Genomic DNA, 14883 nt, shown 5'->3' with positions numbered 1-14883 from the left:
CAAACGCGGCCCCCGTCAAGCCGACACCCGCGCCAAGAGTGCCGGCATTATCTAAAAAAGACTTCTTCTCGTCCTTGTCTTCTTCAGATTTCTGGGTGCGCTCCTTCTCGTCTGTGTAGCCCATGGAAGACCTGAAGCGGTCGAAGAAGCCGAAGCCGCCACTACTCCGTTTCTCCTTGATTTCCTTATCGGGCTTTGAGCTCTTCCGCTCTCGTCGCTCCCCCCCTGGGGACGAGACGATAGACTTTGCATCATCGTCGTCGTCTAGCTTCTTGCGACTCTTGTGTCCGTTTGACTGCTTGTCCGTGTAACGAGATGGTTCTGACACAATGGAGCTGGCATCATTGTCACGCACACGCTCGGGCAACTCGTCCCCAACCCGGCGATCATTGTCCCCATCAGCGAGGCTGCCGACGCCAGGGTAGCTGCGGCGCTTCTCCTTCTTGCTTCGCTTCTCGTTGTCTCCGGCATCTATCTCAGAGAATGTGACCGAACGTGCTGGTGAGTCTGGGTAGACGTCCCGTTTCGATCTTCTCGAGCTAACAGACGCTTCGGAGGCGGCGATGGAGCGAGACCGGCGAGAAGGTGACTCTTCATAGATCTCGGAGTGCCGCTTGGACTTTTTCGAACTCGAAGAGACTACTGAAGCGGCATCACCACGATACTCGGAGCGCGACGGCGAGTCCTCGTACTTTTCGGACTCCCGCCTCGACGATTTCTTCCGAGACTTCCTGGACTCATCGTCATCATGCCGACCACGTTCTGATCGCACATCACTGTACGAGTCCGCTAGGATTCTCGGACTCGACACTCTCTCCACAGACTGTGGCCGCGAGGACGGCGAGTCGTACGCGGCAGAGTCGTGTCTCAACTTCTTGGACCTTGACCGCGAGACCTCCGAGGCACCATCAGCTCGGGAATCAGACCGTGATGATGAGCCCTCGTACTTGTCGGACTCGTGCTTGGACGACTTTCTGCGAGACTTCTTGGATATCGTGGACTCGTTGTCATCGAAGCGATCACGCCTTGACCGCGCATCGCTGAACGAGTCTGTAGCAGCCTTTGGACTAGAGATGGTATCAAAAGAGTCGGCTCGGGAAGGCGAGTCGTAGATATCGGCTTCACGACTAGACTTCTTCTTGTTGCTCTTCTTCTTGATGGCGTCCCAGTCTTCCTCGCTTACGATTGTCGTCTCTCGTGTGATATCGGTTGGGGGGAATGAGTCGGCAGATGTGTAGAAGCTCGCCACGGTGGATGGCGCCGCGAAATCGCTGACACTTTCGTCAATCTTACGATCTCGAATTCGGTCCCCATCACGCGGGCGTCTTGACTCTTCATCGACCGTCGAGGGCTCCTCCGTCAATGTGATGAACGAAAGATCATCCGAGATTGACCTAGGAAGATCATCCCGCTTCTCCCGGGTTGACGCAATATGCTCGCGGGTAGATTCCTGCTCGCTCTTCGAGTTGGACTTGTCACGGCCGGCCTGCGCCGCAATCATTGCGAGGATGGCAGAAGTGGAAGCCGCACCAGCGCCGTCAAGGGACCGCCGCTTCGGGCTCTCGGAGCGATCCCTTGTAGGGATAGATCGCGGAGGGGAGTCGTAGCGTAGCGGGGAACGCTTCTCTTTACGATCCTTCTTCTTCTCCTTCTTACTCTTCTTGAAGTCGTCATCAGCATTATCGGGGGACGAGCTGGAAGTGCCGGCAGGCTGGGTCGGCGCGGGTGCTGGATCACGGTTGAACAACCACGGAAGACCACCAGACTCAGCCGGCGCATTGGCCGGTGAGTCGGCCCGGGAATCACGGTTGAACAGCCAAGGAAGTCCGCCATTGGACTGCGAAGTCTTCGCTATTGTCCGGTTGTCACGAATAGACTCAGCGGCGGCACGTTCGACTGGTGGTGTGGCAGGGACAACGTCGATGTGTGTGGAGCCAGTCTGCGGGTCAGTCGAGGATTTGACTGCGACATTTGGCAGATCCTGCGCCCATGATGACCATGAGTCTGGCGCTCGGGTCATTTCTCGCTTGCTCGCAGGCTCATCTTGCTTTGGTAAGTCATCCTCGATGACGGTGATCTGGTCCCGCAGTATGTCGCGCTGGCTCTTGGGCGTCTCTGCCTTCGGAGGCTCGTCCTCGATGACAGTGATCTGATCTCGCGCAGGCTGGGACCAAGACGGCGCCCTGAAACGACCTTCGTACCGGTCGGGACTCCGTGGCCGAGGCTCTTCGTTCCGGATGGCGGATGTAGGCTCCCAAGGAGATTTGACTTCACGCGAGTCAGTAATCTTTGGGCTCTCTTTGACTGGGGACTCTCGCGAGGGGCTGATGTCCTCTTGCACAATAATCGCCTTCTCCTTCTTTGACTTCCTCGACTTCTTCTTGGAGGAACTCTCTTCTTTCTCCTCCCTCACAGGAGACGGCTCTCGCGCAGCAACGATAGCGGCTGCTGCCTCAGCTTCTGCCGCCGCAGCAGCAGCAGCTTTGGCGGCGGCCTTGTCGCGCTTCTTCTGCTCTTTTTTGCTGAGCTTCGACGAAGAAGATGAGTCCGCAAGTGGCTCCAGCACCGTCGATGCCGTTGGAGAGTCGGAGCCTGCATCAGCCTTGGTTTCCTTCTCAAGCTTGCGCTTCTCCTTCTTTGATAGCTTTGAGTAGATATCAGATGTGCTGGCTGGGATGTCGTTTTCAGACGCGGGGCTGTCTGGAAGCTCGCCCAGGACGAAGCCACGATCCCATACCTCGGGGCTTTGATCATCAGCCCTGGGAGGGGAGCTTCGCTTGTGAAACTTGGCATCATCAAGGATGATATTGGGGTCGAAACCGCTGCCCTCAAGACCAGCTGCAATGTTCGCGGTGAACATCGGGTCCTCATCGAATGAGCCGGGCATCGAACTGCTAGCAGGACTTGATGGCTTCGGCCCCGGTACTGGCGGACTGCTGTAGAACTCGTCGACCGGGCTGGACGCCCTGTTCGAAATACTGGTCCTTGGCGAAGGCTTTGATGTGGAGGCCTCGGATGAAGAGCTCGTCGTCGCCGCCGCAGCAGCAGCCCCAACGCCAGCCATTGCGGCAGCGATTGCGCCCCAGCCGCTTTTTCTGCTTGAGCGAGGCTTGCTTTCCGCGGGCTCGACGATCCTCGGCCCTGACCAAGGGTCATCCTCTCGCACGGGACTCTCTACAACATAATGCTTCGTTGAGTTCTCGCCCCACGTGACTGTCCTTGGTGTTGCGGGGGTCGCGGTGCCTCTGGGCTCCGCCTCAACGTCTTCGTACGTGTGGGATGTGTCGATTTGCGTGACGACTGGCCGCTCAGTTTTCGGCTCCGCCCGTTCAATTTGCTGCTCCGGCATGGGGGAGGGCGTCGGTGTCGGCAGGACAAGGTTGAGCAAAGGACGTTCTCTCTCAGCTGAAGGGTCACGGGACTTGAACACGGGCTTGTCCTGACCCCAGCTGAGATAGCCGCGACTAGTGGGCACCTGGAATCTCTTGATCTCCACTGGATGCTGGAGGACATTGTCGATGCGAACATCGGCGTTCGGCGCATCGTAAGGACTCTTCTCGGGCTCTTTCTTTGGGCTCTCGGCGCGCTCGACAACCTCGGCAACTTGGACCTCTGCCTTTTCACGATCGGGTGACTTGGCCCATCTCCACTGATCGACCACCGACGGGTCAGGGGAGTTGCTGCGAGACCGCCGCTCCTCCTCGGCAGCTTTTCGGGACCGCTCCTGCTCACGCCACTGACGGTCGACCTGCTCCTGGACCGGATCGACCTCACGATCGCCACCAGCGCCGGTGTTCCGGCGCATGCGACCGGCGGCGGCATTTGCAGTCACTGCCGCGGCGACGGCCGCCGCTGTGATGGGTGTGGAGCTTCCGTATTTGGCCTCGTGGGCTTCCTGCGCGGCACGGACATCACGCTCGTAAGAATCCTTCCGGCTCAAACGCTCCGTGGGGAAGAAATCCATGCTGATAGGCTTCGAGAAGTCCGGTTCGCGTTCGACAAAAACCACGTTGGGTGTCAAGGGCCTCTTCGGTGTCGGATAGGTCGGGGTCTGGAATGCATCGTCGGCTACCTGGAACTGAAAGGGGTCAATAGGGCCGGACTCGGAAGGATTGTTGGGGTCTGGGATTCGTCGGTAGCCGTCGAACTCGGATGGACGAACATCTCTCGGGGGTTCCTGATAGGATTCCACTCGCTTCCCTTTCCTATCATAGTAGTCGTCACCTCCGGATGGGTCCTGGTAACGATCACGCCGGTCCGTATAGTCTTTAGCGCGATAGCTGTCATCGTACTTATCCCTTTGACTGTCGCGTTTTCCTGAATAGTCGTCCGCGCGATCTTTCTCCTCGTATTTCTCACGAGGACGGTCACGCTTGTCTGTGTAATCGTCCGTGCGGTATCTGTCATCGTACTTATCACGCTTCCGGTTCTCGCGGTCGTGGTCTCGTGAATCGTAAGAGTCGCGCTGCTCGCGCTCGCGCCGACGTCTTTCCTTCTCCGCTTGCCGCTCTTCATCGCGCGCTCGACGCCTGTCGTCTTTCGACAGTTTTGATGCCTCCCAGCGGTCATCGTCCTCACGTTGTCGATACTCATCCCTTGGCCTTTCCCGCTCTCTGTCGTCCTTGGAGTCGGACGCCAGCGTCTTGCCGACCGCTGCGCCGGCCAATGCTGTTGCAACCGCGCCAGCAAGGATCTTACCGGATGAAGTGCGCTTCACATAAGGATCTGTGTCCTCATCACGCGTCTCAAAAACTCTGGTCGGCACTGGCACTATCGGCTTGGGCTGCTGCAGCGGGACAGGTGCAGGTCTAGGCTGGGATGTGGTGTCTGGGTTGATCGACACGACAGAACCTCGACCGGCATCGAAGCGCGCCGGGTCCGACGTCGGCATAGGATATACATGCTGAAGCGGTCTGCTGTCAAAGGAAGAGGTCCCAGGGATGGGAGGTATCTCGTTGCTTGGCGTGTGCTGCACCGTGTCAAATCCACATGGCGTCTGCACATAGCCGCGCAGAGAGTTGACCGGCCCAAACAGCTGAGGATCAACCAGAGAAGGCTTGCGGTTCAAAGGTCTGTTGAAGTCCGCACCAAGATGCTGCCTATTGTCAAGACCATGACCAGCATGCTGACTGGAGCTGCCTGGAAGGTTCACCGCGGAGCCATACACGAGACCGGAGTCACTTGACCCGCTCGTTGACTCGTCGTCGGAAGCCGACTCCCACTCGGAGTCGTCAGGCGAAGATTCACGATGCGGTTTCGAACTGCCCAGGCCTCTCTGGTCAAGCTTGCCACTGCTCTGGCGCTGCATCTGGTGGATCGCTGCGGCCGCGCCAAGGATAGCCGATGGCCGCGCCCTTCCCGAGCCTTTCAGGTCCTGGACATTTTGGTGCTTCGCGATCGCAGCAAACTTCTTGCCTAAGGCAATAATCTCCTCGTCGGTCTGTTGCCGTTGAGGCACAGGCCGACCGAGCTCCTCGCCGTCGCGCCGGGGCTTGCGCCCTGACGGCGGGCTGAACTCGCGGCTGCTGCGCCGCTTGGAGATGTAGCCTCTGCCATAGGCAAGGTCGGAGCTCACAGAGGAGCTCGAAGAGTTGCCGAAGCGGAGGAAGGTGCGCTTCTTCTTGGCGCGGCGGCGCTGCTTGTGCGAACTGGGCGAGAAGAACTGGGCGAAGCCCGTCTTGCTGGGACGCGAAATGTTGAGGAGCGAAGACGAGGTGGAGGAAGCGGAGGAGGAGCTCGCCGAGTGAGCTCTGCTTCTTGTATCTGGGAATGGCGCGCGCGAGGGTGTGGCGCCCGGGGGAGCGTCATAGTATGGTATCGAGACTGGAATGTGCTGATCTGGAGTCATGGGCTGCTGTGTGTTGTCTCGTCGCTCTCTGCGCCAGCGGCGGGAGCTCTCGAGGCTCCGCCGGCGAGGCGGATCTCTGTTTAACATCTTGAAAGCATGGGCGGACGGTGCCGTGGTCTGCCCACTCGGGTGGACAGTTCTGGAGTTGTGTGTATTCGGCACTGGGTTGGTATCGCGTCGCCTGCTGGATTCGTGGATGTGCCTTCTCGATCACGCGCTGGGGCGAGGTGCAGGGCTTTTGCAGCGGGAATGAGTGCTGGTGGTGAGATTGGGATGGTATTGTTTACAAGACAATGCGGCAGCTCTTAGGCTAGCGTGCCTGCCACGACCCCACACCCGCGGCTCGAGCTGACGACTCGACCGATGCTGGTCTGCGGCTCGCCCGAGGATTAATGGAGATGGCTGGGGTGCCCTGCTGCCTCGACGACCTCGATTCTCGATGCGCCAGGCAATTCAGGGTCTGTCTCGTTGCGGAATCAACACCAGAGCCTGGGAGCACGCAATCTTTGCTGTCGGGTAGTAGTAAAGAGTCTCATGCGACGGCGACGGCGACGGCTCCTAGCGGCTTCCCGTGAAGAAAGTGTGCACCTCAAGAAACTCTGAACGAAGCAATTCCAGGTGGCTGGGCAAGGTGCACCAGCAAGCAAGTGCCGGCCAGCCAGTGAGCGGACGCTTATACGACACACGGCGCGAGCAGATCGGGGGGCCACCCTTGGAAACGGGGCTGACCCGAAGCTCATCTGTGCCCGAGAACCCAAAGTCGCGTTGCCATGTACCAATCAGCAGCGCTCGACCTGGGCAGGCTAACATCCAAAGGGCTAAGGGTCCACTGCCGCCGGCCCTGCTCTTACAGTACGTTAGCGTACTCATTTTGATCAAGGCCAGATCCAGCAAGCCCAGGACAGGACGGGATGGAGGTGCGGGTGGGACCGTGCAGTCGGGCCTCCAACAACTCAGCGCCATGTCCCTCCAGCGTTGGCTCTGCGATGGTGTCTTGCTTGCTCGGTCGCAACGAACAACCTTGCTGGGTCACTCGTCATGGGTCCGCGCGATATGCGGGTATTCAGCAGCTGTGAACCTGCGAGGCTGCGGGGATTGGCTACGACCCACGATAAGGGCCGCCCCAGCTTCGCACCTTGTGCGACGGCTCCGTTCCGCGAGGCCTCTCTCATGCAGCTCTGCCACGTCAGAGCATTTCGCCACTGGCGCACTTGCGCATGCCTTGCAGGTGCTAGTCCCTAGAGTCAAGTCGCATCGCATCCTGCTCCCCGGGCAGGTGGATGCCCACAAGGACAGAGTCCCAGCACAATGCTATTGTGGATATCAGGTCTCCATACGCGTGATCGGGCTTTTATACATGCATGGATCTGCAAGATGATAGCAAAGCCAGGCTCGTAGGGTGACAGCAGTTGTTTCCTGTGATGTGCTTGCTTGAAGATTATATTGTGGCTGATGCCAGAGGTGCCTGTCATGCTACCCCAAATGAGGTATACAGACATCACAGGGCGCGAAAAACACAACAGCATGTTGTGCTGGTTAGATGCCCGATGCACTCCCATTGGAGGCTGGCATATCTGCCGATGGATGGGAGCATGACAGAGGACACTACCGAGCCTGGTAGTCCCGTCTCGTTTTGAGCTCCCTTGTCCTCCAACTCGAGACCCTGTGTTTTTAGTTAGGGGAACAAATTTTTGGCTGCAATACTGATAAAGCCCGGTGATAAAAAGAAAGAAAATGGAATATGCGGACAAAATGGACACTGGACAAGACTAGAGAGCTAATGCTAGAGGCCCGTGGAATTATCACAATCAAAACGTAAATTAACAACACCTGCATTTTCTTCATGGATTGAATGGATTATTTGTAGAGCATCCCTGATATGCATCCAGTCCTTCGGGCACAAGGTTACGGCCACGGCTAGCAAATACATATCCTCACGTTGGCCCCGTCCAAAATATCGGAGAACGCAAATAATTATCCTGGAACGCCAGGAGATGAACTGTCCGGGAAACGTGTAGTCGTCAGCAGAAAACCTACGTCAAAAGATGTTTGGATTTATGACTCAGCCAACAAAATCATTCGCTAAGGTTGAGGACCATTGGCTTTCATGAAGAAAAAAAAGAATTGAAGACAATTCAGCATATCGAACCCCCCCCCAAGGCTTGAGCCAGGCACGAGATAATGACAGAATTCTTTTTTTTTCTTTTTTTTTCTTTTTTTCGTGTGAGATGGCACCGTCACCAGGCGAGTAGGGACCCAGGAAACACACTGAGAGGCTGGAAGAGAGCCAGCCTGCGTTGAACGTCGAGGTTGTTGCAAGAAAACTCTGCTCTTCCTCCGCATAAAATAGATTATTTGTTCCAAAAGCAATGAAAGGAAGATAAAGAAGATGCAGGTCATCCTGTGCAAATGCTTGACCGAGGCAAATATTTATTATTGCTCTATTTCCACCATTCATTCTTGCTGACCATGAAGGAGGCAAATTTCTGAAGATTCGACATCTTTGCCTCGAGGTCCGAGTTCAAATGAATCGGAACCAATCACCAGATCATACAGTGGTAATGTAAAATTACCATGATGAAGAAAGCGTACGTCCCGGGTGACCAGGGGACGACCATTGTGATCATATGTCGGGTCATCAGAACCCTGGCACATCATCGTAGGCTGTGGCGACAACTACTCCCTGGAGGATTGCAATTCATATTGGTGATCCGGGGTCTTCCAAGATTCACAGATTTCAATGAAACGTGAACCTCAAGCCTCATATTCCAATACTATGGCGGGCGCCATCTAGGTTACGCGGTCAAACCCGTGGCGCACTACCATCCTTCAAGGAGACACTTCATTGAACTGACCTCGGTTATCTAATATTACCAAGCTCACACCTGATGCTTCGTGGTCCTGAATCTTCCGGAAATCTACGTGGCTGCTAACATGATCGTATTTCGTGATTCTACAAGCTATCGTGTGCTCCTTGGACTGGATTCTACCAAACTGATTCATGAGGAGTACATGGTGCAGTATGGTTGCATCTATGCAACATGCTGCAGCTCATTCCCCGACAACTTGGGTTGCATGTCTGGACGTCAATACCTGATTGCTCATTTTTGACTTGATACGGAAACAAAGCAAGGATACGAGAATGCGGTTCTGATTGTGTGCCATCTTCGTCACTCCGTGGCCGGGACAATAGGTAAGTCGCCCATATTATGCCCACAGCTGGGAGACCAGGAGCCGAATATACGTCGCTAAACGGAGCACATCAAGTAGAAGACAAGTTGATTACAAGACCATGGGGTTCAAGAATGCGCCGTGGTTGTATTATATCTCCTACTCTTCCGCGTGGCTGAGAAAGAGTATCATGTCTGCTTGTTCCTACGATTTCCGGCTGCGTGGCATACACAAGCTACAAAATCGTGATCCGACGGCTTCAATCAATACCGGCAATAAGAACACATCACGCGTCATGACGTTGAACACCATCTGTGGCCTAATCTGGGGAATGTCCGCGTGTGGCATGTTGACACTTAATATGTCTCAATTTCCTGGGGCGGGTCGCTGAAATAAACGTGAGATGTATCGCGTAAGGTTTTTTGGACACCGCGATCGAGTTTGTGCGGGATGTCTCAAATTCTGCGGCCCGTCAAAGGATCGCGGGCAAGACATTTTCTTTCCTGCCGTGTTGTCGTCCCAGCTGCCGCGTTCTGATGATGATCAATATTTGCCCGGGAAATAACCGTATGTTGCGGACGTATGCGTCGTAGAAAAGCGATGCCGGGTATGACTTCCCCAATCGGCTCATCTCACTTGATCAGAGTACCTCGAGGTACCTAGGTGGACCTTTTGGCGTATTTGCTTCCGCTTGACGATCGGCGCTGTCATCCGGACGTTGGGGCTCTCTCGGATGTGAAGTCTAAGTTTAGCATGAGTCGTGCCGTCACTGACACGCAACGATTCACTGGAAGCACTTGAAGCTTGGAATCACTGGTCAAAGCAGAGCAGTCTACTGGCGATCAAAACCCGATCACCTCGATCGATGGACATTGCGTCTCTTGATCACTGGGTCTTCTCGTCGTTGGAACGTTGCGAAAGAGAGATCCGCAGACGGCTTAGGGCACGGCCCCCTGCCAAGTCTGCACAACCACGAGGACGACACCATACACAACCCCCCTTTCTGTCCAATTTTGAGAAGCCTGAAGGTCTTGATACGAATTTACAAAGTGTGATCGCAGCTTGTTGTCATCGTTGTTTCGCGCATGAGAAGGACGTAAGCAGTGGGGCGTGCCTGTCCTGGGCAGAACCAAATGGAGGCTTTGGAAATGAATGCCTTGATGGCTGTGGGGGCCAAGCGTCGCTGGCACAAGCCATTTGCGCTAATTTGGCCAGACGCAGAGTTGCGTGCCAACGCGCTTGGTGGCGCAGTTAGGCTATTGGCTCTCGTCGGGCCGGGTCATGCAATGCCAAAGTCAGCGACGGTGGCCTGATGCCCGCCGATGCATGGCGTTCGAGATTGTTCTCGTCGGCGCCGATATTGTGAGACCGCGCGGATGCGGCTTTGTGACTGATGCAGCGATAAACGTTTGACAGGACGGACGAGTCGAGAAGGGGCTTGATTCAGGGGTACCCTGGCCGAATAGACCTGGCGAGAATTAACGTGGGTACCATATAATGCAGCGTCCATTCTTTGATAGGTTTGTTGCATCCAGTGGATAAGACCCTGACCTGACCCAATCTGCGGGTTCGAGCCGGGCGACCCCCATCCTGGGACAAATTGGCAGCACGCTCACTCAATGGACGAGGGCCTGGATCGTGATTGTGCCAGTAAAGGTGTCCTCCAGCCTGTGCTAGCGGTCTGCGCAGCGCCTGCGCTCGTGTCTGCGACTGATTACGGTTTACGCCGCGCGGACCTTTGACACTGCCCCTCCTCGCCTTGTCGGTTTGCAGCAGCAACAGCCTTGGTCTGCTCACTCGTGGCATTTGCCTCGTGGTTCTGCAGCCCCGGTTGTGAGACATACCCATCACGATACTTTGTTTGACCCGTGGCCGCCCTTGTCCACCTGCAGCAACCGTCGCCATTACCACCACCACCCTCACCCAGCCAAGCCACCGCTGCCGTTTCGGTCCAGCCTGCAACCTGGCCAGACCCTTTCCCGGCGTCGCCAGTGTCCAGTGTCACTCTGCACCGTCCGTTGCTGCCACTGCTGCTGCCGCTGGACCTCACCTCAGCGCTGCCCTCTTCCAGCCCGGCGTGCTTCCGCCTTGCTTTTTCACCTCCACGATCCTGGCGCCCCCAACTCTCCAGGGCGGCGATACCGCCTCGACGTCGTCAGCTGCTTCCTCCGCTCCGCACAGCCACCGGCGGCGCCGCTCCTCCGCTTCCGACCAGAACAACTCGTCGTCGCTGGGCCACCGCCCTGCTGCGCTGCCTCTGGGCGCGCAGACCATTCGCCAGCCTCTTCTCAGTCCAATCCCAGGTATGTCTTGCCCGTCCGAGAGCTTGACTGGTCGAGGAACTACGGTTTCCGCAGAGGGCATGAGACGCCCAAGCCTTGCACGATGGCCGTACTGACAACATTTTGCGGCATGCAGGCACACCCAGCGTACCCATGTCTCTGAGCAGGAGTCCGTCGCCGATCCCCGGGGGCGGCTGGTCGTCTCCTGGACTCATGAGCTCCAGCGGCCGGTCGTCACCTGCGAAACAAACCTTTGGCGGCTCCAATGGCAACAATGTGACGTGGGAGTCTGCGAGGATGAAGACTCAGGGCGTCTCGAACTATCCATCCTTCTCGACACAGAACCAGGGCTTCTTCACCCGGCACATGCGCCGCATCTCGTCCAGCTTGCCCTCCTTCCATGCACCCGACGACGACAAGTATGCCGACAAGGAGAAACTCGGGCGAGGACGGTGGGCGGGTCCCGTGCTAGGCACGGCCGCAAGAATATCCAGCAAGGCGGGCAGGAAAACCAAGATTGTTGCCGCCATTATTGGCGCCTTCATCGTCCTGCACTGCCTCTTCTACTGGACTCGTAAGTACCAACTGCCTTGAATCTGGCTGGAGCTGTTGGCTGACCATGGCCACGTAGCCCTCGTTCACTACTGGAGGAGAAGCCCCTTGCTTGGTGGTGGAGAGAAATTCGTCATTGTCCTTGCCGCCAACATTGGCGGAGGAGTCATGGAGTGGAAAGGCGCACGAGAGTGGGCCATAGAACGAGACAGTGTGCGAAACAAGCGCAAATACTCCGATAACTGGGGATACGACCTTGAAATCGTCGACATGAGCACCAAGAAGCGATATGCGCACGAGTGGCGTGAGAGCTGGGAGAAGGTCGACAGCATCCGCAATGCCTTTGCTAAGTACCCAAAGGCAGAGTGGTAAGTGTTTTCAAGACGCATCATGAACGGGACAATCTCGCATGGAAAAACACCACTGGCTAACTAGGGCTTATTTGAACCGCAGGGTATGGTGGCTCGACCTCAATACATACGTCATGGAACCGCAGCGGTCTCTGCAGAAGCACATCTTTGACGACCTCACCAAGAACATCTACCGCGACATCAACGTGTACAATCCCCTCAACATAACACACCCGCCCACGGACATCTTCCTCGATCCCGACTCGCTGAGCCCCATAGGCGACGGCAATCCAGCTTCGATCAACATGATACTGTCGCAGGACTGTTCTGGCTTCAACCTTGGCTCGTTCTTCATGCGCAGGAGCGAATGGACGAACCGCCTGCTGGATATCTGGTGGGATCCCGTGCTGTATGAGCAGATGCATATGCAGTGGGCGCACAAGGAGCAGGATGCTTTCCAGCAGCTGTACCGCTCTCAGCCATGGATTCGCAAGCACACGGCATTCCTGCCGCAGCGGATGATCAACTCGTTCCCACAGGGGGCCTGCGACACCACGGCGGTGCCCGACCTCATCCACTACAACCAAAAGGAGCGCGACTTCCTCGTCAACATGGCGGGCTGCGAATGGGGCCGCGACTGCTGGGGTGAGATGTACAACTTCCGCGAGCTCAGCTACTACCTGAACCGGAACCCGTGGGAGCGTTTCAAGGAAGATCTGATTGCAGAGATCTGGTACAAGATCACAGGCCATCGTGTCAAGTTATGATGACAAGGAAGTAATACTGTCACGTGGGGAGAAGCTCACGGCACGATTGGAGGCGGTCCGAGATGATGAGAAGAAGATGGTGCGGCGCTCGATGATGGAGCGGATGAGCCATGTTTGCAGCATTTTCCCAAGCCATGAAACGTGTATAGACGAGTACCGCATCTGAGGCGTTCTAATATATCGGAGCTATCTGCTTTCTGCTGGATCAATAGGAGGAATATCTTCAATATTTTATATCCCTGGAAGCCGCCATAGGCGCAACCTTTGTCCCTGAACATTGATGGCGCATACATGTCCTGGCACTTGAAGACGACATCGTCGTGGACTACTCTGGAAGACCCGAGCGGTCGCGCGTTTGTTTATATAGTCGGAGAGGTCGTCGATGAGGATGACTGAGCGGAAACCTGCCCAGTCGTCAATCATCACCTGCCGCCGTGCTGATTGGTACGCGTATGCAGACAAGACATCAGATCGGGGTACGTACCAAGCACGCTTTGGTAAGGTATCCACTAAATAAAGCCCCAGCCGCCCAGCGTGCCCGGGGGCTCTGTGAGGACCAGCCAACCAGGGCTCGCCACTGCATGTGCCAGCAGGGAGTGGTTCCATGCCAGCGATTGGCTGTGGTTGATTCACTTTCAGTCTGCCGAGACAACGACCAACAGATGGGTGCTTGTGACCTGTTTGGATTGTTGGAATCTTCTCCAGTCCCAGGACAGATCGGCCCCAGCCACGACCAATAATCCCCACGCCGCAAGCCCAGCCCCTGTCGCACCAGAGATCACGATACAGACGTCGACGGCCTAGATGGCCAGTGGGCGGCGGGAGGCGCTTGTGAGGAGGAGCACGGGCTGGCGTGGGCGGCTCTTGTTTCTTTGCTGGGATCCCAGCCCCCGCCGCGCGCGTTTCCGGCGTTCCACATGGCTCCTCCTGGCTTGACCCGTGATGTTTCGGTCGGCGAGAGCATATACCCAACCGTTGTGGGAACTTGGCTGAATGGTGCGGAAAGTGCCATGGCGAGTGGCGGCTGGCTAAACCAAATATCTGTCAGCCTGAGCTTAGGAGTACGGACTCCATACAACAGCAACTAGAGGTTGGCGCTTCTAGTCCCCAACATGCCACCGCGAACACCTCGATGGAGCCGCTCTCCGAGTCGTCGTGAAACATGCTTGGCGCTTTGCCATAGAAGTGCCCTGGTACTTGCCTATTGATCAGGGCCCAGCAAACGCTTCTGACAAGCAGTGGCCTCGACGGCGCGAGGCCCAGCCACGAGTTGTCGTGCCAAGCGATACATGCACACAGCGTGGCAGTTGAGAGCCGGTGTTCCGAAGGGGCAAGACAGACCGAGCCCGATGCTATCTTTGTGGCGTTTCGTTTCCTCCGGCGGTCCTTGTCGTCTTGGCCCATTCTTCCTCATGTCCCCGGCAGCACAATTACGACAGGTGAATCATTTGGTGGTGTATAACTGATTAGTGAGTTGTGGGGGTCGTGATACTTGTGTTTCTCAACTTGCCACGCCTTCACTTGGTTATTATTTTTTGTCACACATCCAACCCACACATTCTCCCACCATCTTCTTTCCTCTGGCATTTCCAACCTCGTCTGTATCGTGGTGGCTGTACATACCATTTCCATTCTTGCACTCATTCATCGCAAGGTATCGAGACAAAGGCTGTTCCGGCTGAGGTTCCTTGAACACATTTTCAAACATAACTAGCGGCTGGCCCGAGATCATCGTAGACATTTGCCCGACTGGTTCACTCAAGCCACGACATTACGACCAACAACCTCATTCTTGCATACTCTTTTCAGGACATTGATCGCCGCTACACTTTATAGTGCACATATATCCGCGTCAAACTTACACCATACACCAGGAGCATACGATTTGGGTGATACAGTCACGACCGCCTCAC

General features: G+C 56.1%; 1 protein-coding gene across 1 annotated transcript; it reads left to right on the top strand.

The window, feature by feature from the left end:
* Positions 1–11454: 11454 nt before the first annotated feature.
* B0I36DRAFT_239719 (galactosyl transferase GMA12/MNN10 family-domain-containing protein) lies at positions 11455–12970 on the top strand (the record flags this gene model as incomplete). The annotated part of the gene is made up of 3 exons (XM_046149709.1): positions 11455–11875; positions 11933–12221; positions 12307–12970. 3 exons carry the CDS (start codon positions 11455–11457, stop codon positions 12968–12970), a joined length of 1374 nt encoding a protein of 457 aa, XP_046015159.1.
* Between the last annotated feature and the right edge of the window lie 1913 nt (positions 12971–14883).

This window comes from Microdochium trichocladiopsis (assembly GCF_020744255.1).
Source record: "Microdochium trichocladiopsis strain MPI-CAGE-CH-0230 chromosome Unknown B0I36scaffold_3, whole genome shotgun sequence".
NCBI lineage: Eukaryota > Fungi > Ascomycota > Sordariomycetes > Xylariales > Microdochiaceae > Microdochium > Microdochium trichocladiopsis.
This window is presented reverse-complemented; position numbering and strand designations above follow the sequence as displayed.